This window comes from Narcine bancroftii, chromosome 2 (assembly GCF_036971445.1).
Source record: "Narcine bancroftii isolate sNarBan1 chromosome 2, sNarBan1.hap1, whole genome shotgun sequence".
Taxonomy (NCBI): domain Eukaryota; kingdom Metazoa; phylum Chordata; class Chondrichthyes; order Torpediniformes; family Narcinidae; genus Narcine; species Narcine bancroftii.
Genome location: NC_091470.1, coordinates 170558634 through 170584799, shown reverse-complemented (window position 1 = coordinate 170584799; position 26166 = coordinate 170558634). Strand labels below are relative to the sequence as shown.

The 26166-nt window shown below is 40.1% G+C and overlaps 1 protein-coding gene across 4 annotated transcripts in view; it reads left to right on the top strand.

Annotated features, from left to right (window-relative positions):
- Positions 1-26166, top strand: part of kif17 (kinesin family member 17) — a 101286-nt gene that overhangs the window by 26488 nt on the left and 48632 nt on the right. For all 4 annotated transcript variants that reach the window (XR_011351844.1, XM_069919062.1, XM_069919064.1 and 1 more), the window contains exons 4-5: positions 16270-16459; positions 24175-24615. Coding sequence is in view for 3 of the 4 variants with exons in the window: in XM_069919062.1 (XP_069775163.1) it covers positions 16270-16459; positions 24175-24615 (631 nt within the window). In the remaining variant the exon portion in view is untranslated. The remainder of the gene's footprint in view (positions 1-16269; positions 16460-24174; positions 24616-26166) is intronic.

Genomic DNA, 26166 nt, shown 5'->3' with positions numbered 1-26166 from the left:
TTCTCTGACTGGCAAAATTTTATTCTTGTCCCAATTAACTTTATATCCAGATAATGTTCCATATTGTAATAAATATTCCCGCAAATTTGGCAATGATTGTTCTGGGTTTGTTAAATATATCAAAACATCACCTGCAAATAAATTATCTTGCAGTCTTCATCCATAACTCTCATCCCTCTTGTCTGTTCATTCTGTCTTATTGTTTGAGCTAACGGTTCAATAGCCAATGCAAACAGGGCTGGTGACTATGGACAACCTTGTCGAGTTGAACGCATCAATTTAAACGGTGATGAGACTTGACCATTTGTCACCACCCTAGCAATTGGGTTCGTATATAAAGCTTTAACCCAACCAATAAAAAAAAGGGCCAAATTTAAACTTCTCTAATACCTTAAATTAAAAATCCCATTCAACCCTATCAAAGGCTTTTTCCGTGTCAAGCGCAACCACCATTGGATGATTGGGCTGCTGTCGATATGCATTGACCAAACTAATCAATTGAAGAATATTATCTGATGCATTTCTATTTTTAATAAAACTTGTTTGATCAACATGCATCAATTTAGGTAAATACTTGGCAAGTCGGTTTGCTAACATTTTTGCTATAATTTTATAATCGACATTAATGAAGAAATAGGTCTATATGAAGACACTTTCAAGGGGTCTCTATCTTTTTTCGGGATTACAGTGATTAAAGCACTAGAGCAAGATTATGGTAACTCATGCTGTTCAGTCACTTGTTGTAATACCTCCTCAAACACGGAAGATAAATTTTCATAAAAAGTTTTATAAAATTCCACCGAAAATCCATCGTCGCCTGGTGACTTCCCATTGGGCATCTCCAACAGAGCCGCCTTAATCTCAAATTCTGTAAATGGAGCTTCCAGATCCATAACATCCTCCTCTTCTAATGCTGGTAATGCTAACTTAGATAAATAAGAATCAATAGAACCACTATCCTGTTTCCCCTCAGAAATATATAATTTTTTATAAAATGAATAAAACTGATCATTAATTTCCTGAGGTTCATAGGTAACTATTGAATTCTTTTTTACAGAATTAATAGTTCGTGAAACCTGTTCCATCTTTAACTGCCATGCAAGTACCTTATGTGCCCTCTCACCCAACTCATAATAACGCTGCTTAGATTGATTGATTAAACATTCAAATTGATAAGTTTGCAATGTATTATTATACAATTTCAATTTAGTCAAAGCCACTTTTTTTTTTTATCTTCTGTCACTTCCTTCTGAAATTCCTTCTCCAATTCATCAATTTGTTTTTTTAATTCTAAACTTTCTTAATTCTATACTACTTCTTAACTTAGGTAGTATAACTAATAATTTGTCCTCTTAAGTAAGCTTTTAATGCATCCCATAACACAAAATGACTTTTACTGAATTGGCATTTTCACTCAAAAACAAAGTAATCTGTTCTTTAACAAATCTAACAAACTTTTTTTCAACAACTGTGTTAATTCTCCATCTATAAGATGAACTTACCACTTCTGAACTTACACAAGAAAAAAATAACAGAATGATCTGATATAATGCTGCTTTTATATTCCGCCTGTAATACCCTTCCTTGTAAATGTGCCGATACTAAAAAAAATCTATTCTAGAAAATGAATCATGTCGAGACGAATAAAAAGGGAAATCCTTCTCTGTAGGATTGACCATGATCCAAATATCTACCAGATTTAAATCCTTCATCAAGGCCCCAATTTGTATCGCCATCTTTGATTTCTTTATACTTTTTGGGAATCTATTCACCAAAGGATCCAAGACAGAATTAAAATCTCCCCCAACTAAAATATTTTCATTAGCTTGATTTAACAACAAAAAAGCATCCAAAATAAAACACTCATTGTCCACGTTAGGTGCATAAACATTAAGCAAAGTCCAAGATTCAGTAAAAATTTTACAATTCACCCTTAAAATCCTTCCAGCATTTCCTTCCATAGTTCGCAATTCGAAAGGCAAATTCTTATGAATTAAAATTGCTGCACCTCATGCCTTAGAATTAAATGAAGAAAAAAACACGTGTCCAACCAAATCTCTTTTCAATTTCAAATGTTCTTGTAAAAAGGCAATATCAGTTTTTCATTTTCTTGGTTTAAGCCAAAACTCGCTTTCGCTTAATCGGATTATTTAAACCCTGAACATTAAAAGTTGCAAATTTCAAATTAGACATCCTTATAAACTAACAATATATCACTTACTACAAAATATCTCTCTCCTTACAGTAACTTAAGACCACTATCCCTCCCCTAAATATTTTTTTAAATTAAAAAAAAATTGATTAGCCCCCCAAAAAAAACTACACAAAGGTAGTAACGCCCTAAAAAACTGGGTGTGGTAAACCCCACTAATGGCGGATGACTATCAAGGATTTCAGTGCTATCTACCCACCCCAGCCAGAAATACATCATTCACATCAATACAATCCAGTACTGTAAATATATTCAACCCAATGACTCCATTCCCAATGATTGTTCTGGATCTTCACTGTCAATAAGACTTTGTGTTAAAACTTCTTTCTTTCAATTTTTCCCATTCTGCCCAATTCCATTTGCCTTCTTTTTAGGCGACGGTGGCGAAACTCTTCCATGTCCTCGCAAATCCTGTAATGAATTAGCAAAAATTAATGCATCATGGTCACTCTCAAAAAATTGAGATTGAAAGTTGCCATAAAAGACTTTTAACACAGCAGGGTATCGAAAAGCAAATTTATAACCCTTCCACCACAGTACTTCTTCAGCCGAATTAAATTCCCGTCATCGCATAATAATCTCCTGACTCAGATTTGCATTAAAAAATACTCTTATTTTGAATCGTCATTGGAGATTGACCACTTTCTCCATTTTTTCCTTATTACGTTCAACTTGAATTTTACATTTAGAAAAAGCTATTTCAATTAAAAAAAAAATTTCTTGCACTGTATCCACTGATTTAATACATTTACTGACATTCCTCTTAACTGTAGATATATCTTCAGACATATTAGATATTTTAGTTGTCACATCCAGAAATCCTTGAGTCATTTGTTTAAACATACATATGGTCCATTTGATAGGCAATCCCTTCCAAGACTGTGCAAACAGACTCCATTCCAGATTCCAATTCCACATTTTGAGGCCTACCTTCTTTAAACTCCACCTCCAATTGTTCCTGTGAACTGCTCGTTAAAGGTAAGTCTTCCTCTTCTTCCAGTGTTGTCGGTCCCCTCCCGGTGTGGCTGCGGGTTTGCACACCTGACGGCGGCATCCCAACCACGTCAGGACACCGCCACTCGGGCTCCCCCACAGCCCACATGTGATCTAGTAGCTCACGGACCCTTGAAGCACCGCGTATGCCTGATAAGGTCAGGGACTTAGCAGAGGTGGCTTCTGACGCCATTCTGCGCATCACTGGCCCTCCCGACAGCAGTCCGGGTTCTGGGGCTCTTCTCTCAGCCGGGTCGCCCGTGTACCTGACATCGCGAACGCGCGGATCGACTCCGGCCGAGCTCATCATCATGCCGGCGCCATCTTGTGGAAGCAAGATCGGCGCCGGTGTAATACTCAGCCTGGCAGGAGTTCTCTGTGCCTTGGAGGTTCCAAACGACAAGTCCGTGGCTTCATTTAAACAGGTAGACCTCAATTCTTCAGCACTTTTAAAAGGTAATTTCTTCTGTAGTTGAGCTTTCATTTTTTTTTTACATTAGCCGCCATTATGACCCACTAATGTTCCCAAAAATAAAAATACAACTTTTAATCACTTATATAAACTTTAAAGACGAGTGCTTAAAAAACTTGCTGAGGAAGGGTGGGATCGCTCATCTGCCCTCTACGCCATCTTGCCACACCCCCAGCTTTAGGACTATTATATAATATAATCTAACTTTAAAAATTAAATCCAAATCCAAACTTTTCTAATACCTTAAATAAAAAGGTCCACTCTAATCTATCAAATGCCTTTTCTGCATCTAAAGCCACTGAGACACTCAAATCACCTATTTTTTGCGCTAAATGAATTATGCTAAGTAATCTAGCTACATTTTCTGAAGATGGTCTTTTTTTAAAACAAATCCTGTCTGATCCATATTAATTTAGGTAACAAATTATTCATTCTATTTGCCAAAACTTTTGCTGCTATTTTATAATCCAGATTTAATAGTGAAATAGGTCTATAAGATGAAGGTTTTAAAGGGTATCTATCTTAGGAATCACAGTAATTATTGGCATAAAAAATTATTCTAGAAGGGTATTTTATTTTACTTGCATAAATAATGGAATTAATAAATCCTTAAATTCTTTATAAAATTCAGATGGAAAACCATCTTCTCCTGTAGAATTATTACTTCGTAAAGAGCTCATTGCTTCTCTTACTTTGCCTCAGTAAATGGAATGCAAAGTTCAGACTGTTCTTCGCCGAGGCAATGTTATCTGTGATAAATAATCATTTAATTTAGCTTCATCTCCTAAAGATTCCAAAGTATAAACATTTCTAAAAGATTAATTTATTTCTTAAGCTTTATAAGTATTCACGTTAATATCTTTTTTAATTGCTTTAATTGTTCTCGAAGTTTTTTCCGCTTTCGTTTGCCAGGCTAATACTTTATGCATTAGCTCACCTAATTCATAATACCTTTGCCTCGTCCTAATGATAGCCTTTTCAGTCCTATGTTCATAATATATTCTAGTGAAACTTCTTATTAATCATTGTCTATGTTTTATCTTCAGAAACACTTTTGAAGGTCCTTTTCCAAAACTGTAATTTATTTTTCTAATTGATCTACTTTTCTCATATAATCCTTTTTAATTTTAGATGTAAAACATAATTTGCCCTCGTAAATATGCTTTTAAGCATCCCATATGATAAATTTATCATTTATTGAGTTCAAGTTTACATCACAAAATATCCTAATATGGTTTTGAACAAAATCACTAAAATCTTTCCTTTTTAACAATAAAGAATTTAATCACCACCTTATATATACATTTTTCCTTATCAGGCATTTCCATAGTTATTAACAAAATTAATCTGCAAAAATCCTAATTTGTATTTGAGACGAGACTAAAAATCGATCAATTCTAGAATAAGAATCAAACCTATTGGAATAAGATGAATAATCTTCCTCTCGACAATGTATTCTTCCCTATACTTCAATCAAATTCAAGTCTTTCATCAAACCCAATGTAGCCTTAGCAGCTTTCTTTCTTCTTGTTACCCGAGTAGATCTATCTAACAAAGCATCTAAGCAAAAATTGAAGCCCCTTCCTATTAAAATATTTTCATGTGCCTCTGCTAAATTAAAAAAAGTATCCTGAATAAATTTCTCATCATATTTGGATCACACAAATTCAAAAAAAAGGCAGCATTTCTGAAAATATTTGTTTGTTAACTTAATCTTAGCCAAAACATTGAATTAACAATTGACACTTTCTTCATAATATCTCAGATAATATTGAAAAGAAACAGAAAAGGATCCCCCAGTAAGGGGAAAAATAAAAAAAAAGAAAAAGAAACAGTAAAACCTGAGACAGAAAAATACTTTTAAAATAAAGTAAGTTGTAAATAAAATTCCCTTATTTAAAAAAAATGGAATTTATACTTCTGTGATATTAACTATATATTTTGTAATATAATCAATGCTTTCAATTTTCAATTAAACTCAGATTTATTGATATAACTCTAATGAAAAAAGGAGACCCCCCCCCACCATTAAATCAAACCCCTCCCTCTAAACAATGTTAACTTGTATAAATAATATACATATGAATCGAATGATGACATCCAGAAACCAGAGAGCACATCTCAGGACCATCCAAACACCTTAATTCTTGAAATAATGATAATATTCCATGAATGGGCCCCATGTCCTATGAAAATTAATCTTTTTTTTGGAAAAATTTATTTATAGTTTTACAGAATTGTATTAACCAAGTGTTACATCCTCCCCTTTTACAGATCTTTGTTTTACTACTGATCTTTCTCCTTTTTTACTCCCCCCATCTTTCCTTATCTCTCTCCCGTTGTTCACCCTCCCTCCTATTCAATCAAGCAAAAACATAAAAATCAATGATTGAAAATAGTAATATGAAAATATAAGAAAGGAAAGAAAGAGGGAAAAAAAGGAGGGGAAGCTGGCAGGGTTTCTAAGTTGTCTCCTTGTTCTCAGTGTTTCAAAGCTTGTGAGATCCAATTGTTCCTGTTGGGAAAGGCTCTAGGGAGGCTAATCACACCTGCATTTTGACATGCCGCAGATATGGCTGCCATACCTCAACAAATGTGCCATATCTCCCCCTTAAGTTATAAGTAATTTTCTCCAGGGGAACAAGCTCTGCATCTCCATGTTCCATCTTGCTATGCTTACCGAGAGTCAGATTTCCAGGTAATCATTATGTATCTCCAAGGCGACGGTCACAAATTGAATTTGATGTTTAGACTATCTTGGACACACATCTGCAATGTGTCCTAGCAAGAACAAGGCTGGGTCCTGCAGATATTCCACCCCTGTGATTTTTTTTCAAAGTGTCCCCTAATTCTACCCCAAAAGCTCTCACCCTGACGCATAGCCACATCGAATGCACAAAAGTCCCTGTTTCTATGCTGCATCTAAAACACAAGTCTGAGATTTCCAGTTTGACCTTTATATCTGATTTTTTTTTCTAAACTTAGTTAAGACATAATATCATGTAACCATTGAATATGAGAAGGTGGAGTATTGTCCATTTCATCAAAATTGCCTGTTTAGCTATCAGAGGGTAAAAGCTAAAATTTGCTTTTGAAATGAAGTCAATAGTATATCCTATTCTTACAAATAACCAAATAAAGCAATAGCATAATTTGAGCACATTGATAATTAATTTTGATTTCATTTTGTCTTGCGTGTGACTTTCATTATGTATTTTGCATTCTACCTGCTTTGCTAAAATGAGCTGTGCTCATTGTAAATGAGAGTTTCTTCTAAGGAACTGTCTGTGTTTGCCAAATTACCACAGATACAATTAGTTGCTAGGCTCAACTGTGGGCATGTAATAAATTGATAGAAAAGCACAAATAAACTCAATAATTGTTTCTATTAACATGCAGGAAAAGTTAGCTAGACTATGCTTTTTTCAAAATCCAGGAAAGAACAAGATAAATGCTATTTCAATTTCAGACAGATGTTCATATTCATGCTTGGGGGAAAAAAGGCCGTTTGTTCCAACTAGTCTGTGTTGTCATTTTTATTTCTCACAGTTGATATGACAAATTAAATAGAATAATCCTATCTGAGCCCTTGTAAAATAAGCTTTGCAGGACCACTGTTGGAAGCACAATGGAGTTCAAGATTTTTCCACGCACCTCTTAATTTCATGTACTTGACTGTGATATGAACAAAAGTCGTTGAATAGGATACTAAACAAGATAAATAAGTACTTTTGGTTTGTTCTGCCCCTACAATTGTATAAGGTTTTGAAGCCTTCCTTTGTTGGATAAATTGTAATTAGTGAAGTAGTTTTTTTAGTTAATTTAAAATGTTAGATTGAAGGAAGCTGAGACCATTCAAGTTCAAGTTTATTATACGATTGTACAAATGCAACCCGACAAAACAGTGTTCTTTGGTCCCTGGTGCACAAGTATGCAAATATTCAAGTGGGTGGCATGGTTGGCAAAGCGGTTAGCACAATGCCTTTACAGAGCCAGTGATTGGGACCTGGGTTTGAATTCGCACTCTCTGCAAGAGTTTCTATATTCTCCCCATGTCTGCGTGGGTTTTATCCGGGCGCTTCCGTTTCTTCCCACTGTTCATACCGTATCAGGGGTGTAGGTTAATGCACAGATTTGTGGGCTGAAATGGCCTGTCACCATGCTTTATGTCTAAATTTAAAATTTAACATACACATTCATCTGTAGAATCACTGCCTGTGGGAATCACCTGTTTCTCAACTTGGTAGTTTTAGCTCTGATACTGCTGTATCTCTTTTGCGCTGGGAGTAGCTGAAAGATACTGGATGCAGGGCAGTAGGGTTCCTCAACTATTTTGTGAGCCCTCTTCAGATGATGATCCCGGTAGATCATGTTGATGGAAGTAGGAGGAGGGTGGTGGGGAGGGAGATTCCAGTGATCCTCTCTGCTGGTCATGTAGATTGACCTCCGATCTAATGTTCTACAGCAACACTGTGCTGCAGTTGGACAGCTTGATGGAGCTCCTGTAGAAAGTTGACAGGATAGTGACTGGTAGGCTTGCCAGCCTCAGTTTTCTCAGGAAGTGAAGTTGCTGATTGGTTGAGCCAGGCTTCCTCCAGGAATTGATTGGCCAACAAAGTGAAGGATGGCTAACTAGAATAGTACTAGCTGGAGTTGAAGTAAGAAAAGAGACAAAAGAAGACCACAGCAAGAGATCAGATTAAAAAGGGGAATTCAGGGAACGGTTTTCTTGCTTCAACGCTTGAGACATCATTGCACAAAAAAGATTGTGAATGAAATCTGACATCTAGTCAGGCTGCTGCCTCACACACCATCAATGATGTCTCTGTAGAATTTGCATGTTTTCCTTGGAAATGTGTATATTTTCCCCAGATGCCCCAGTCTCCTCCCATGTCCAGAAGTAGTTTAGGTTCTTGGATTAATTGGTTGCTGTAAAATACCCCAAGGATGTAGATAAGTGTGGAATCTGGGTGGAGTTATTGGGAGGAATATATTGGGATAAATGTAGGACGAGTATAAACGAGTCTTTAATAATCACTGTGGACTGTTTCCTTGCTCTATAATTCAGTAATTCTATTGCTTTTGTCAGATTTACAGCCGCAGCATTGGTCAAGAAAAGCGCTGCCTGTAATGCTGATGCTCACTACCTCTAATCTTTGTCTGCAATGCCTGCTGCTACTGAAAACATAAGGAATGTTTTGCAATTTGCCATTTTCTCTTCGAGAACAGAAATTGAGTTCTCTGTACAAGAGGAAAGCCTCTTTCATCCCTGCCAGAGAAAGCATAAGAGCAATGACAAGGATTTTCTCAGACTGACTGATCCTCCAACTGGAATCTCTGGTTCCAGGCTTGTCAGCTCAAATTTCTAAATGCATCCCTAGGACAAGAGCTGAGAGAAACATTTGGTCTGCCTTGCCTGTTATAAAACCCAATGTAAGCTCAAGGAACCACACTGTCCATTGTGTGAGGGCATTGCAGCCTGCAGGATTCAATATTGAATTCTCCAGCATTATATCGTGCACTCTTTCTTTCTATTTGTATCGGAACTGACAAATTTGTCCTCTCATCCTTCCCCTTCATTTGTACATTCAGGGGCATGTCCCAGTAGGCTAAACCAGCCATTCTCAACCTTCTTTCAACTTTGTCCTCCTAGAATTCTGCTCGACATTTATGGGTCACCTTCTCTGTGAAGCAATCAAGTTTTGGTTTCTTCTGTACTTCTACTGATTACTTTTATAAAAAAAACCCATTAGGAATATTTATGTAATGAGGTGAAAAGAAAACCAGCCTTTTACTTAAATGTGCTGTAGCACCACTCCCCCCACCAACCCACCCCCAGACCCACATTAGAATGGCTGATTGCTAGACCATACATTATTATATCCAGCTTACATTGCCAGCACATAACATGAACTTGTCTACACATTGTCCTCTCTCATCTCATATGCTACCTAGACTAACATGTTTCTCTTTTCTATAGTTCTGTCGGAGGGTCTCAGGCCTTAGGTGTTTAGTGGTTTTCAAACATTTTACTTCCACTCACATACCACTTTAAATAATCCCTATGCCATAGGTCCTCTGTGATTAGCAAGGGATTACTTAAAGTGGTATGCGAATGGGGGAAAAAAAGGTTGAGAACCACTGCTCTAGACCCAATTGTTACTGAAATATTTCACTTGAGAAAAATTGTCATTGGCCCATTTCCTTTGGAGTTATGAAACTGTGCACATGACGAGTCAATGAGGTTCGATTAAAACAGTGATTTGCAAATCTTTTTCTTTCCACTCGCATACCATCTTAAATAATCCCTTACAGAGGACCTATGGTGTAGGGAATAATTAAGGTGTATGTGAGTGGAAAGAAAAAGGTTGAAAATGACTCCGTTAGGTGACTACAGATGATGAAACCTGAACCCAAATGCAATCTTCTGGAGGAACTCAGCGGGTCAAGCAGCATCAGTGGGAGAAAACTGGTTATCCTTTAGGTGCTGCCTGGTCTGTTGAGTTTTTCCAAAATTTTCTGCTTTTTCTGATTTTAACGTATTTCTTCTAATATGTGCTTACAACATAGTCTCCTCTAAATTTGTAGAACAAAAAATCTCTACTCTGTGCCCTTCATCACTTTAATCTTCTACTCCCACTTTGACTTCTCTGTCTTTAGCTTTTTGCATTGATCCAAAAAACCCCCAGTGTGCACTAATAACTAACATCTCATCTTCCACTATAAATGTTGCAGCCCCCAAAGGCCACATCTTTCCAGTTTGTCTCAGGATCTCTCAACATTTTCACTTTCTCAACACTTTCTGTGTCATTCATTCTCTCGCCATTTATACCTTGTCACAGGCATTTCCTTTGTTCTCTTCAATCCTCTTGATTTATCTGAAATCTAAGCCAGGTATTCTCAACCTTTTTTTGGCTATGGCCTCCTCGGTACTCTGCTCAAAGTTTACGGGTCCTCTTCCCTGTGAAGTGGTCAAGGTTAGTTGGTTTCTTCTGTACTTCTCTCCTACCCCCACCTATACACCTTGGGCCCCCTGTAGCACGATCAATAATCACAGAAGGCACAAAGCAAATGATTAAAGGCTTTACTATCCAGTACATAACTACAGGCTTCTGGCCCAGATCCAAGGCTAGTATTGAGAGAGGAGACTAGGACTATCAGCCGTTATTGGGAAACTATGGGGAGGAGTTACCAGGTCAGAGGCAGATGAGCCTGAGCACTCCAATGAGGTTCCATCTATATTACCATGTTCCACCACATTCACCCTTTCCCTTTAGATAAACCCCAGCAGGTTGAAGTGGGACAGTGTCATGCAGTCTATACTAGCTCAGATTCGGCCAGTCTGGTGGATTTATCACCGCAGCACTGGTGATGTCGACATCAGCTCCTGTGGGGTGGTGGCCTGTCTGGCAGGCTGAATGTCTGGTGGCTGAACTGTGGCAGTGTGAACCAGTTCAAAGGAGGGGTGGGAGCGTCAGTTGTTCCGCTGGAGGTTGCAGGGTTGGTGGGAACAGGGGCCTGAGGGGTCATTGTGGTGGTGGAAGTAAGAGATCATTGATTTGGATGGTACCTGGGACTGGCTGGTCGCTGACAAGGGGTTCTGGGTGCACCTCCGGTGCCAGGATCCCTGTTCGGGCCAGGTTCCGGAAGGACACTGTGTCTTCCCGTTTGTCTGGGTATTGTATGTGGATGTATTGGGGGTTTACAAGAAAGAGGTTCACTTCCTCGACCAGTGGGTCCACTTTGTGAGTCCTAAAGTGCCTGTGGAGAAGCACCAGCCCAACATGGTTCCCAACGCCAACTTCCTAGGGAAGGAGAACAGTTTCTCATGCGGGGTGGCATTTGTGGTCGTACAGAGTAGGAATCTGGTGGCGTGTAGTGCTTCCAGGTGGACTTCTTGCCACTGGAAAATGAACATCCCTTTTCACGAGGGCCAGGAGGATTGCCCTCCAGATCGTGCCCTTCTCCCTTTCCACCTGCCTGTTCCTGTGGGGATTGTAGCTGATGGTTCTGCTTGGACATTAAGTACTGGTGCATCTCATCACTGTGAATGTAACTCGGGTATCCGAACAAGGTGACGAGGTTGCGGAGGGCGTGGGAGTGGTCATATCTTGCAGGGGATTGCAAATAGGAAGCATGAGTACTCCTCTAAGATATTCAAGAAGTACATGTTCCTATTCGTGGATGGAAGGGGGGCCCTTGAAGTCCATACTGAGATGTTTGAAGGGGCAAGTAGCCTTGATCAGATGAGCTCTCTCTGGCTGATAGAAGAACAGCTTGCACTCCCCACAGTAGTTACAGGTCTCCTTCACTGAATAGGAGAGGTTGTGGGCACTCACGAAATGCTAGAACCTGGTGACCATGGGGTGGTAGAGGCTATTATGGAGGGCTTGGAGGCAATCAACATGCCCTGGCACAGGTTTCCCTGGAGAGAGCATTGGGTGGCTCATTGAGTTTCCCCGCCTGACACAAGGTTTCGTAATTGAAGTTGGACAGCTCAATTCTCCACCTCATGATCATGTCATTTTTGATTTTGCCCCCGCTGTTTATTGTTAAACATAAAAGTGACAGCACTTTGGTCCGTCAGCAAGGTGAAGGGTCTGCTGGCCAAATAGTGCCTTCAGTGGTGCACAACCTCCACTGTAGTCTTTGCCTCCTTCTCAATTACCGAGTACCTGAGTTCAGAGCCCTGGAGGGTTCAGGTAAAGAATGCTATGGGCCTGTCTGCTTGGTTCAGCGTAGTGGCCAGGGTGAAGTCAGAGGCATCGCTCTCCACTTGGAATGGGATGGATTCATCAATGGTATGCATTGCTGCCTTGGTAATCCTTAATGTCCTCGAAGGCCTTGCAGGCCTCTGCCGATGGAGGAAAATGGTGGTTTTCACCAGGGGTGGGCTTTGTTGGTGTAATTGGGGATCCACTGGACATAGTATGAGAAGAACCCCAGGCACCTTTTTAAAGCCTTGGGGTTCTGGGACAGTGGAAGTTGCAGCAGGGGGCAATCACTCGGGGTCAGGGCCATGACACCATGCTCCACCATGTACCCCAGTATCACCAACTGTGTAGTAATGAACACACGCTTTTTCTGATTGTATATTAAATTCAAGGTTTTGGCAGTGGCCAGAAACTTTTGCAGGTGCTCATCATGCTCCTCTTGGGTATGGCCACAGATGGTGACATTATCCAAATAGGGATACGTGGCTTTTAATTTAATGTCAACCACCATGTGGTCCATTTCCCTTTGGAATATTAACACTCTGTTCATGAGACTGAATGGGACCCGCATAAAATGGTAGGGGGGCTGTTGGTCTCAAATGCCGTGTATGGAGGGTATTCCGGGCGGATTGTGATCTGATGGTACACTAACTTGAGATCTATGGTGGAGAAGACTCGGAACTGGGCGATCTCATTCACAATGCTGGCTGTGCGGGGGAGAAGAAAGGCGTACAGTAACGTGAACCTATTGTTGGTCTGGCTATAATCGATGACCATCTGGCGCTTCTCCCCATGTGCCTTCCAGAGGCTGAAATTGGGTTCTATGATGCCCTCAGCTAACAGACACCCTACTTCAGCTACTTCAGCTTTTATGATCTCCCTGTCCCCAGGGCTGTATCACCTGCTTTTCATGGCTACAGGTTTACAGTCGGAGGTAAGATTCTGGAATGGGGAGTGGGGATGGGGCAAAGGGACCAGGAGGGTGGCAAACCCATAGGTCAGTTGCCCCAGATAGCGTGTGTGATTTGCCACATTCAGAAGGAAGAGGGGGCCCTCCAGGAATTGGTTATTTCTGACCTTGAGGGGAGGGTGAGGCCTGTCAAACTGCATCAGCATGCTCTTAAGCTGACACTAGAAATGGAGCCCCAGACTGGCGTACAGAGATGGGACATTACTAGCAGTTTGAAGTTTTTATATTTCATGCCCCTAATGGTTCGGGCCACAGTGCAGCATCCCCCTTAAATCTGCTGTGGACCTCATTTAGAATGGCTGATTTAAGACATGCTTGATTTCTAATTTTTTCTGAATCTGATAGAAAGTCATTGACCTGAGACATTAACATTATTCTCTCTCCATGATGCTGTCTGATCTGCTGTTTTTCTAAATTTTGTATTCTTATAAAATGCGTTCCATTCTAGAAATAGCTTTTTTATAGAACATTACAGAACAGTAGAAGCCCTTCAGCCCACAATATTGTGCTGACCAATATATACCTTAAAGAAAATGAACCCCCCCCCCACCTCGTAACTCTCTATTTTTCTTTCATCCATGTGTCTGTCTAAAGTCTCTTAAATGCCCCTATTGTTCCAACCTCCACTTCCACGCATTCCAGGCACCCACAAGTCTCAGTGCAAAGAAACTTAATCCTGATGTCTTCTCTAAATTCCTCCCTTCACTTTGTACCAATGTTCTCTGGTGTTTGCTACATCCATCCTGGGAAAATGGTGCTGGCTGTCTACCTTATCAATGCCTCTCATAGTCTTGTAGACCTCTTAAGTCACCTCTCATCCTTTTTATTTTACCAAAGGAAAAAGCCCTAATCTTATCTCATAAGATATATTTTCCAATTAAGGCAACATCCTCCGCACCCTCTCCATAGCTTCCATATCCTTCCTGTAATGAGGTGACTACAATTGAACACAATATTCGAAGTGTGGTCTCACCACAGATTTATAGAGCTACAATATCTCCTGACTCCTGAACTCAAACCCCCAACTAATGAATATTGAAGCAAAATATTAATTTAGGACCTCTCCAAACTCCTCTGTCTTAGTCTCCAGCACATTTACTCCTTAATCCTTAAGCAGCCCTCGTCATCCTTCATGTACGCATATAATGGCTTAGGGTTTTCCTTGATCTTACCTTCCCGTGCCCCTTTTGAGCTCTCCTCAGTCCTTACTTAAGTTCTTTTCTGGCAACCATATCATTCTCATGAGCTCTTCCTGGTTTTTTTTTCACTTCCTAAATCAACTATATGTTTTGTTCTTTCTCTTAATTAGCTGCCTCACATTTTTTCCCCAACCACGGTTCCCTTTTCCTCCCATTTTTTCCCCGTTTCAGTGGAACAAACCTATCCAGAACCCCACACGTGGTCCCAAAACATCTTCCATATTACTTTGTGCTGAAATGCTCTTCCACTGAGAGGGTCTGTCGCTTGACCGGGTTCATTGCCCTCATCAACACCTCATATTCCAATTGGGCACCCTCCAACCACATAGCATTAACATTGACTTATCTGGCTTTTATTAAACCCCACCCCTCCCTGTCATCTCAGACATAATAAATTTTCACGTAGTCCCTTATATTCAATTAATACCTTTTGTTGGTCAGGATTCCTCCCTCATTGTTTGAATATTCTGAGATTTACTGATTCTGCCTTTCCTGATTTTTTTTTTTCTTCCTTGAAGAAGGGATCAGGACTGAAACGTCAGCAATATATCTTTGTCTCCTATAGATGCTGAAAAGACCAGCTGAGTTCCTCCAGCATTTCAGTGTGTTTACTACAATCACAGCAAATGCACTCATTACCCAGTACTGGATCCAGTAAGGCCTCTCCTCTAGTCAGTTGGTCCACCCACTGTGTCAGGAATACATCTTGCACACATCTGAGAAATTCTGCCCCATCTATCCCTCTTGTATTTAGGAGGTGTCAGTCAATATTTGGGAAGTTGAATTCTCCCGTAACAAGTCTCTGTTATGGGAGAATTCCACATACTGATCTATGCTCTCATTTCTCATTTATTGGTTCCAAAAACTATTTACAGTTGACTGATCTGATTTGCAGCTTTATAAATTAAAATTTTTAAATTTAGACATACAGCATGGTAACAGGCCCTTCTGGTCCATGAGCTCCTGATACCAAAATTAACCTACAACCCTGATACATTTTGAAGGGTGGGAGGGAACTGGAGTGCCCAGAGGAAACCCACGCAGACAAGGGGAGAATTTACAAACTCCTTACAGTCAGTATTGGATTTGAACCGCTGCACTAACTGCGCCACTCTGATTTTTGCAATCCTCAATCCTGTCATCTCAGACAATGAAAAATAATCCTGACTTTCGTACTAAAGAATCATAAGGATTCACACTAATAGTTCACTTTAGCATAATTTTGCTAAACATTAACCAGTGATCTTGCTGGAATAGGATGTGCATGTGCACATTTGGTGAAGAATGGCTTGTGCTTGTTGGTGATGTTGCCTATAGTCAAATAGCCTTTCTACACCTGATGCTGAATTAAATGATGCATAAGTGACTTTATTAGCTTATCCTAATTCAATTTAGAACAGAGGTATAATTGCATAATTGGAGGTGATGTTTTTCAGATGTACTTTTAAATTATTCAATTTTCTAAAGAGTGTTTTGGAATGTCTTGAAGTTGCTATTTAAATGCACATTTCTTCCTTCATCATTAGTACTGCAAGAAATGGAATATTCAAGAGAAAAAGGGAGAATATCAGAGAATTTAAAAAAAAAACGTACTTAATTTCATTTAAAATGTTAATATTGCAAACCATCACCAATTTATTTAGTTTTATGGAATGAAGTAGAGGTAACCCGCAGTTTATAACTTGTTTATCTTGTGGTTCTGATTATAGCTCAAGGAGCATCCAGAAAAGGGTATTTATGTGAAAGATCTCTCCATGCACACTGTGCACAGTGTCACAGAGTGTGAAAAAATTATGGATATTGGCTGGGGCAATCGAGCTGTGGGATACACCCTCATGAACAAAGATTCATCGCGTTCTCATTCTATATTCATCATTCACTTGGAGATGTGCTCAATAGGTTAGTAATTTAAAAAACTTGGGTGAACAAATACTTAATGTTTTCAATAGATTTTTTCCTGAAATATTTGAATAAAGTTCACATGTTACAATTCTTTCTCCTAAAATTAAAACAAATCCTATTTCTCTTAAGTAAATAAAATATATTTTTCTTTGATATGTGCTTTCCTCTTTATCTTTCTGGTCTTTAACTCGCACTTTCTGATCTCTTAACCGCATATTTTCACATGAAATCAGTATCAGAATTTATTGACATGAACAAGTTGTGAAATTTTGTGTTTTGCGCAGCATCACAGTGCAAACATCTTACATCACTAATATATTTAAAAAAATTAAAATGGTAGTGCACGAAAAGTAAGGCAGTGTCTTTGGTTCATTGACCATTCTGGAATCTGATGGCAGTGGGGAAGAAGCTGTCCCTGTGCTATTGAGTACTTGTCTTTAGGCTCCTGTATCTCCCGATGGTAGCAGAGTAAAGAGAGCATGGCCTGGGAGGTGGGGGTCTTTGAGGTCAGAGGCTGCTTTTTTAAGACACCGCCTCATGTAGATGTCCTTGATGGAGTGAAGTCTGGTACCTGTGATGTTGAAGGCCAAGTTAACAAGCCTCTGGAGTTTATTCTTGTCCTGAGAATTGGAGGCCCAGTGATGTAACCAGCCAAAATGCTCTCCATGGTACACCTGTGGAAATTTCTGAGAATCTTTGGTGACATACCAAATCTCCTCAGACAACTCACAAAATATAGCTTCTGGCGATCCTCCTTTGTGATTGCATCAACATAAAGGCTCCAGGACAAATCCTCGGAGATGTTAACACCCAGGAAATTAAAGTTCTTGACCCTCTCCACTACTGAGCCCTCAATGAAAACTAGGTCGTGTTCCCCTGACTTCCTCCTGAAGTCCACAATTATCTCCTTGGTTTTGCAAATATTAAGTGCAAGGTTGTTATTAACCATTCAACGGCTGGTCTATCTCCCTCCTGGACGCTTCCTCATTGCCATTTGTGATTCTGCTGACAACTGGTGTCATGGGCAAACTTGTAGATGAAATTGGAATTGTACCTGGTCACACAGTTGTTCGTATATAATGAGTACAAGAGAGGGCTAAGCATGCATCCTTGGGTGTGTCTGCATTGATAATCAGTGAGGAGGAGATGTTGCTTCCAATTCGTACTGACTGTGGTTTTCATTGAGATAGTCAAGGATCCTGTTGCAGAGGGAGTACAGAGGCCCAGTGAATGTAGCTTCTTGACTGACATTGAGGGAATAATAGTTTTGAAGGCTGTAGTCGATGAAGAGTAGCCGTATGTATGAGTTGGTGTTTTTGAGGTGATCCAGAGCTGTGTGGAGGGATTGTGGTGATGGACAAATTGCAGTGGGTTCAGATCTTTGCTGAGGTGCATGTTAATTCTGGCCACAACCAGCTTCTCAAAGCATTTCTTCGCAGTAGAAGTTAATGCTACTGGGCGATAGTCTTCTTGAGCACCAGGATGATTGATGTTCTTTTGAAGTAGGTTGGGACCTCTGACCACAGAAATGAGAGGTTGAAAATGTCTGTGAACACTCCGGCTAGTTGATTCGTGCAATTTTCAGTACCCTGCCAGGTATGCCATCAGGGCTTAATGCCTTGCGAGGGTTCACCCTCTTGAATGATGTTCTAACATTGTTCTCAGAGACAGATAATACAGGCTCCTCTGCAGGGATTCTAGTAGGCATTATTTGGTTCTTCTCAAAGCAGTCATAGAAGGTGTTCAGCTCATTGGGTAATGAAGCATCACAGCCCCTATGGTGTTCACCCTCATTTTGTAGGCTGTAATGTCCTGCACTTGGAATGTATCTGTCTCTAGCTTCCTCAGAAATTGTCACTTTGGCCTTCTGCAGGTCATACTTAGTCTTCTTGCAGAGATCTAGATCCCTGGCCTTAAATGCCCTTGTTCTCACCTTCAGCAGGTTGCGAATCCTCTGATTCATCCAGGGCTTCTGTTTGGGGAACACCTGGTATGTGTGCCTGGGCACACACTCGTCCACACAGGTCTTGATGAAGTCAATGATTCCTGTTGCTGCATATTCATTCAAGTCTGTGGATGAGTTCTTCAATATGTTCCCACCCACCGATTCAAGGCAGTCCTGCAGATACTCCTCTGCCTCCCTTGACCATACTTTCTCTATCTTCACTACTGGTGCTGTGGTCTTCAGTCTCTGCTTGTATGCCGGGAGTAGAAATACAGCTAAGTGATCAGACTTGCCGAAGTGCGGACATGGTACGGATTGGTATGCGCTCTTCATGGTGGTGCAGCAGTGGTCGAGTGTGTTGGCTCCCCTGGTCTGACGTATGACGTGTTGATGATAGTTTGTCAGAGACTTCTTCAGGTTGGCCTGATTATAGTCTCCTACAATGATCGGGAAGGTATCAAATTGTGGTGTCTCGTGGCTGTTAATCACTATGGTCAGTCCCTCCAGTGCCAGCCTGACATTAGCCTGGGGTGATGGTGCTGAACTCCCCCAACAGATAGAATGAGTGGCCCTTGATCGCCAAGTGTTCCAGGTTGGGGGTGGGGGTGGTGGGGGGCAGGACTGGGACATGCACCACGGAGATGATGATACAAACACTGCCCTCTCCTGATTTTTCAGGAAAATTGTCATTGGCCCATTTCCTTTGGAGTTATGAAACCGTCCACTTTCTTCTTGCTCTCCATCTTTTCATTGCCTCTGTGTCCTGTAAGAAGTCACATTGAGAATTCACTCATGTAGGTCTCAATGAGACCCACTTGTGCAATGTTCTGTCATTGTGGAGATTATAGAAGAGGTTACTGCAATGAAATCAAGGACATTGTTGGTCAATTGACTGGAATCAAGGAGGATTGGGTATCAAGGGTCAATGAGGTAGATGCAGGGATAATGTTTCACATGGTTAACTTGTCCAGAACCAGGGGTCACAGTCTCAAAATAAGCTGTTGGCCTTGCAGGATAGAGATAAGATATTCCTTTATCTAGAGGGTGGAAAATCTTCAGGATTATCTATCCAGCATGTTGTGGAGGCTCAGTTGCTGAGTGCAATCAAGACTGTATTTTCAGACATTGTGGATTAAAGGTGGGATTGGTGTAGGGAAATTGTGCTAAAGTGGAAGATCAACCGTGATCCCATTGAATGGTGGAGCAGGTGAGAATGACAGAATAGTCTAGACTATTCTAATGGGGGTTGAGTATCTGACCCATAATTGAAATGGAAGTTAGGCAGATGATTTCACTGAAGTATCTGGTGGGTGTCTAGATGTTATGGAACATATAATGGAATACAGACATTGGTAGCAATAATAATGGAAAATTAAAGAAAATAACAAAACTTGGGGAAAAATTGATACATTGGATTATCTAGCAGTAGTCAGTTTAAGTGGAGACTTTAATGCCAAAGATGGTCTAAACCAGTGATTCTCAACCTTTTTCTTTCCACTCACATACCACTTCAAGTATTCCCTCTTCCATTGGTGCTCTGTGATTAGTAAGGGATGGCTTAAGGTGATATATGGGTGGAAAGAAAAAGGTTGAAAACCACTGTTTTAATTGTACCTAATTGACTCATTGTGTGGATGGTTTCATAACTCCAAAGGAAATGGGCTAATGACAATTTTTCTCAAGCAAAATAATTTCAATAAAAATTGGGTCTAGAGCAGTAATTCTCAACCTTCCCTTCCCACTCACATCCCACCTTAAGCCATCACTTACTAAGCACAGAGCACTATGGCATAGTGGAAAGAAAAAGGTTGATAACCACTGGTTCTAAACCCTTCATTCAAAACCCATTGTTGTTCTTATGGACTTTGTGTGATAGCATTTTGTGGGAGTGACTGAAACTAGGACTTGGCATTGTTCAGAATACTGTAAACCGTGTGAAAGTGCAGGCAACAATTTTAGACTGTGGTCATGTACTCTGTCTGGAAAGTGTCTTTCCCAGTCCCAGCTCAAAGATTTGGGTAGCATTTTGCCCTTCTCCCCACCCATCCTTGAGGAAAGGGAAGCTGCCTTACAGCAGGGATGCCAGAAGGTCATCCCGAGCAGAAGTGAATTGGCAATTGGGAGGGTGTTGTCTCAGAAATGACTAATTGTAATGAATCTATGCACACTTGCTTTCAATGCTTAAAAAAAAATCAATAGCTTCCTCCTGTTAAGGTTATAGCTGGAACCCTCAAACTCCATTCGTGTCATTTTTATAGCCACCCATGTAACCACTTTGAAAGTCATCAACTATCACTTTTCTTCTGCCTCGCAAGCAGGTAATTACATTTTAAATGTAGACATGTAGCATGAACAGACCTTTCTGGCCCAAGAAGCCGCTGCCCAAATATCCCAATTAACCTACAACCTGTGTATGTTTTGAAAGGTGGGAGGAAACCCATGCAGACATGGGGAGAATGCACAAACTCTTTACAGACAGCGCTGGATTCAAACCCTGGTCGCTGGTGCAGTAGTAGGGTTGCGCTGACCGCTATGCTCACCGTGGTAAGCTAATGATGACTCATTATTGAGGTTCCGATAGGTCAATGATTAGAACACTGGCCTTGTAAACCAGGGGTCGCAAGTTTGTTCATTTCTGTGAGGGGCGCTTGACAAAGTGACGACTCTCTTGTTAAAGAATTTCATGCATGTTACATTGTAAATGTAATATTACATGACAGTAATGAAACCTTTACCTTTAAATGGGAGGGATCCTTTGAGGCAAGCCTTCTTACTGAGTTGGTAGAGTGTGTGCAGCACAGTAAAGGTCTGAATTGTAGTATAGTAGGTAATGATATGCCCTTATCTTAGTCCTTTCGTATATCTAGTTCCTTTGAGTCACTTCTGTCCTTCAAAATATCTTGTAAGCATCCCTTTTATTTGTTCCCTCACTTATTGATCACCTCCTTTATCATTGTAAAATGGCATACAAACGGACTAGCAGCCACCAGCATCCCGTACACACACCTGGATTTTATTTGCTCAATGGGAAAGAGGAATGGGTTTAAGGGAAATAGGTAAGGGAATGGGACTGATGTGAATGCTCTGCAAGCCAACATGGACTTGATGGGCTGAATGACCTCATTCACTATCTTTTTAAAAGGACAAGAAATAGTAAGATAGTATGTTTGACATCTCCATCAGTTACTCACATCTTAGTACCTTGTAGAATAAAGAGTCGTGTAGTACTTCATATGGTGAAATAGCTGGCATTTGTGGAATGCAATGATCAAACAACACAGTATGTTATTGCCCAATCCCGTACACAATGTCTTACCCATTTTGATGATCTTCTTTCATTGATAGCTCAGTAGTTTCTTTTGAGTTGGAGAAAATTATGGTTTGGAGAGGTGGGAGGAAACTGGAGCACCCGGAAGAAACCCACGCTGACACAGGGAGAATGTGCAAACTCCTTACAGGAGTACCACTGTATGCTAATAGTAGACGCTTTCAAGCTGCCTTTTAAAATGGGGTTAACCGGTTAGCGCCCCACTCACAAGGCAGCTTGAAAGAATCCGACCCAGACAGCGTGCTCCTAAATCAACCAGGTCCCTGTCCTACACTGGCAGCTTGAAAACAAAAAATGGCTGACTCGATTATTCTGGTGACGTCAGTGCTTGTGTGCATGCATCACCGGGCAGCATCTGGCACCAAGTTCAAATGTAGAGGAGGAACCAGCAGTGCAGGTCAGGAAAGAGGACATTATAACGTGGTTTAAATGTGCTTCTCATGAAGAGCAAGGTTAACATCTTTTGCTTCATTTCATCTGGTGAGTGCATGATTCATCACTCGCTGCGTGTCTTGGGCGTGATTCCTCCTTAAATCAACGGGTTGGCAATTTAATGGGGCGATCCCCCTGCAGGTTGAAAGGTGCTGGGAGCACCTGCGACCCATTAAACACACCTGGGTCCCAGGAGAACTACCCGGGTGCAGCAGTTTAAAAGCACCTACTGACTAGATTCATTAAATGAGAAGGATCTTTCCACACCCTATCCACATTTTTTTACAGATCAAAGTGTATTCTACAACATTCTAATCCTCGTATTTGATCAACCCCTAAGTTAAACTTAGTCATAGCAATTTAACAACAAATGAGCCGTTCACCAATGACTGCATTTTATCATCTTATTTTGTTTTTTTGCACTTTAAACACTTTGCTAATTCCACTGTTTGAAGAGATTAGCAGTTGTGTGATCCCTCTTAACATACTGATTCTAATATTTCCGTCTGTGTAGTAATTGCCCTCGCAAAGATATTTTTTGCAGATGATCTTTCTTATCTACTTTAATGAATGACATCGTCAATGCATGCTTACATGATGTGCCTTCTAACATACCAAATACATTTAAAGCATGCCATCAATTTTAAATGCTTAGCAAAGTCTGTTCTTTTCACTGTTTTGAATCATCTTTAGACTCAAAATAACTTTTTTGAATTAAATATTTATGATGTTATAATAAAGCTGTCATTTAAGTTCACGTCCATTTTCTGGAGGAGTTCAGCATCAGTGGGAGAAAAAGAAAGGCCGATGTTTCAAGTTGAAATTCTTCATCAGGACTCAGCTGCCGAGTTTATCCAGCAGATTGAGTTTGGTTTCTGATTTCAGCATCCTATATATCTCCAGTTTGACAACTTTTAAAATTTTTGCCAGTCAAACAGTTTGTATCTGGGTAAAGATAAGGATGCACCTATTTTTAAAATTGTGTTATGCAAATTTGACATCACTTTAAGGAGCTGAGATACTTCTCACAAACAGAACGAACTGAAACTCAACCGACACGATGTTGTACAAGTCTCAATTGCAGGCTCAATTGGATGAATTGGGTAATATATTAAGTATATTTTGGTTTAAATCCAGCTCCAGCTGTTTTGATAGAAATCTCCTTGGTTTACTGAAGGTAATGGAGCTGTTTAGAATACTATTAATCAACTTTTTAGTAGACCTGAGTTGAGAACAAAAAAATGCACTTAAATTGGAATTAAGATCACAATTAGTGACTTGTTCGGCTGATGTGGGTTTTGTTTGCTCTGCATTGAACTTGGGTCTACCTTTTCTGCAAATAATTTATGCTGACTGAGTGGAAAATATATTTTTCACAACTTTGAAGAATTCTGCAGGTATGGCAGTGTTCTGATTACTTATGTATCCGAGTAATGAAGCAAATATTCAAATCCTATCACAGATGTCAATTCTTGTTTGACTAATGGGGATTTCATCATTTGACATTCCAAACACCCATTTAATCCCATTTGCAATTCTTCTATTAACAGAATTGTTGTAAGTGAACAAGGCTAATGCCCTGTTTAAGATGTCTTAAGTTAACTGCAGGGATTATCAATTCCTTGAGTCTTCAGGGCTGTTCTGCGACATCGACAATTTACCCATGACAGATCAGGAATCTGAAAGTAAAAGGTTGTTGTGTGCCAATGGAAGTATTTTTATTGCTATTTCGTTGTGCCTGCTATGAAAGAAATCCTGTCATGCAGCTCCACTGACTAATTTGGTCAATAATTAATTGCCCTGTGAAATTGGCTACCTAACTCCTGGGTTGTATCTCACACCATCTGGGGATGGATAATTAACTACACTGTTGCCAGTGATTCCCCACACTGTTAATAACCGATTATATTGCCTCACTTAATAAATTACTGTACACAAAAGGCAAATCAGCATCTTGATGGAGAAAAATAATTGCAGGAAAAATGCATGGTTTTATTTGTCTTGCAGATGACAATGGGAAAGACCACATCCGTGTAGGCAAATTAAACTTGGTCGACTTGGCAGGAAGTGAAAGACAGGCAAAAACTGGCGCAACTGGAGATCGGCTAAAAGAGGCGACTAAAATCAATCTGTCACTGTCAGCGCTTGGGAATGTAATTTCTTCATTGGTGGATGGCAGATCAAAGCATATTCCATACCGTGACTCCAAACTGACACGAATGTTGCAGGATTCCCTTGGGGGTAACACCAAAACTCTGATGGTAGCATGTCTATCTCCAGCAGACAATAATTATGATGAAAGTCTCAGTACTTTACGGTACGCCAATAGGGCAAAGAACATCAGAAACAAGCCAAGAATTAACGAAGACCCAAAGGATGCTTTACTGAGAGAATATCAGGAGGAGATCAAAGAACTGAAGGCACTTCTAGCAGGACAGCTTGATCATGGTATTTTTTCTTTTTTCACTAAAACCCTTTATTCAATAGAGATAGGAGCTGAATGAATTCAAAATCCAACTCTTGACCCATTAATTATTTTCTGTAATACTAACAAGTGTGTTATTCATAAAGAATTTGACTATGAACCAACTATTTTATTGGTTCACTAACTGATTGTATTTATTAAAGTACATGTACTTCTGCGGTGATTTTGTCCTAGCTTCAGTTAAAATGTCTGAAAGTAATTTTTATTGTCCCTATATGTAATCACAATCACTAGTGAACTCCAAATCCTTTATGCTCTTCAAGTGTGATTCAAGATTATTTTATTGTCATGTAATAAAACAGAAAATGTGAAATTACATAAAATTTCCTTTAGTCTTCCATAAGATTTGCTATCAGTAGAAATTGCCCAGCCAGAGAAAGAGAAGTTAAAAAAAGCGTCGTTTTCCCCCCACCCCACCCGAGTTACTGAATGTCCATGGCTTCACCACCAGCATTCCTGCAGCCTCTGCAGCTACACAGCCTTCAGTCCAAGCCATCAGCAACCCGAGTACCAGATCCAAACCTCTGAGATGATCAGGAAGCCTCCAGCACCCTTAGTACCCTCTTGCATCTCGATTCTGATTCTTGGTACCCCTTTAGGTAGCCACCATCTAGCAATTCATAGCCTGGTATGGGTTCTTTGACCGCAGTCACCAACAGCCTCGAGTTACCCACAGCCTGCTGCCTGTGTGTTCTTCAGTCTGAGTCTCTCGCTGGTCCAGTAGGTAGCTTCTGGAGTCAATCATAAGCCCTGCATTCTTGGGCCCAGACCCCGCAGTCATGGGATTTTAGAATAAATCTCTGCTGGCTCCTTTAACAGGCTATTTAAAGCCGACTACATTGAAACTGGGTGGTTGGAGCCCATGGAGAAGCGCTATGACTTTGCTCTCCGCTCTCCACGTGTCTGCACCAGCGGCGGCCCAACTGTTACTCCAGCTCCATCTGTGCTACCGTTTTTTTTGGTCATCACATTTTCCCTCAATTCAACTTCTGGCTTTCCTAACATCAAAGCCCATAGAATTCCTCTTACATGCTAAAAGATTTCAAAATGGTTCTTGGCTTTAATTAATCATCATATCACAAGTTCTGGTCACTTCATCCAACTGGTAATAGTCTAACATTCATTTTTAGAATTTTGTCAATTGTAGAAACATTTGTTTTGACCAATGAGAAAGAGTTGCTATTGTCAAAGAACTTTTGAGGGTAAAATCTGACACTGAGGTACAGGGTGATGTTGTCCAATGTGAAATTTGGATCTTGTGTCTTAAAACAAAGAAAATTATAAAGCATAGGAGGAGAGTTGGGTGTGATTGGGAAACCACCATTGAAAGGTATGAAGGTGACCAGGCAATAATTAGCTTTTAAAGAAATTATTACCGTATTTTCACTCGTATAACACATACACACACATATAATGTGCAGGAATAGTTTAAGCTATGTAAAATTATTCTTGTATAGTGTGCACACGCATATACTGTGTAGGTGTAGCATTTACTTGGGACAGGAGACAAAACA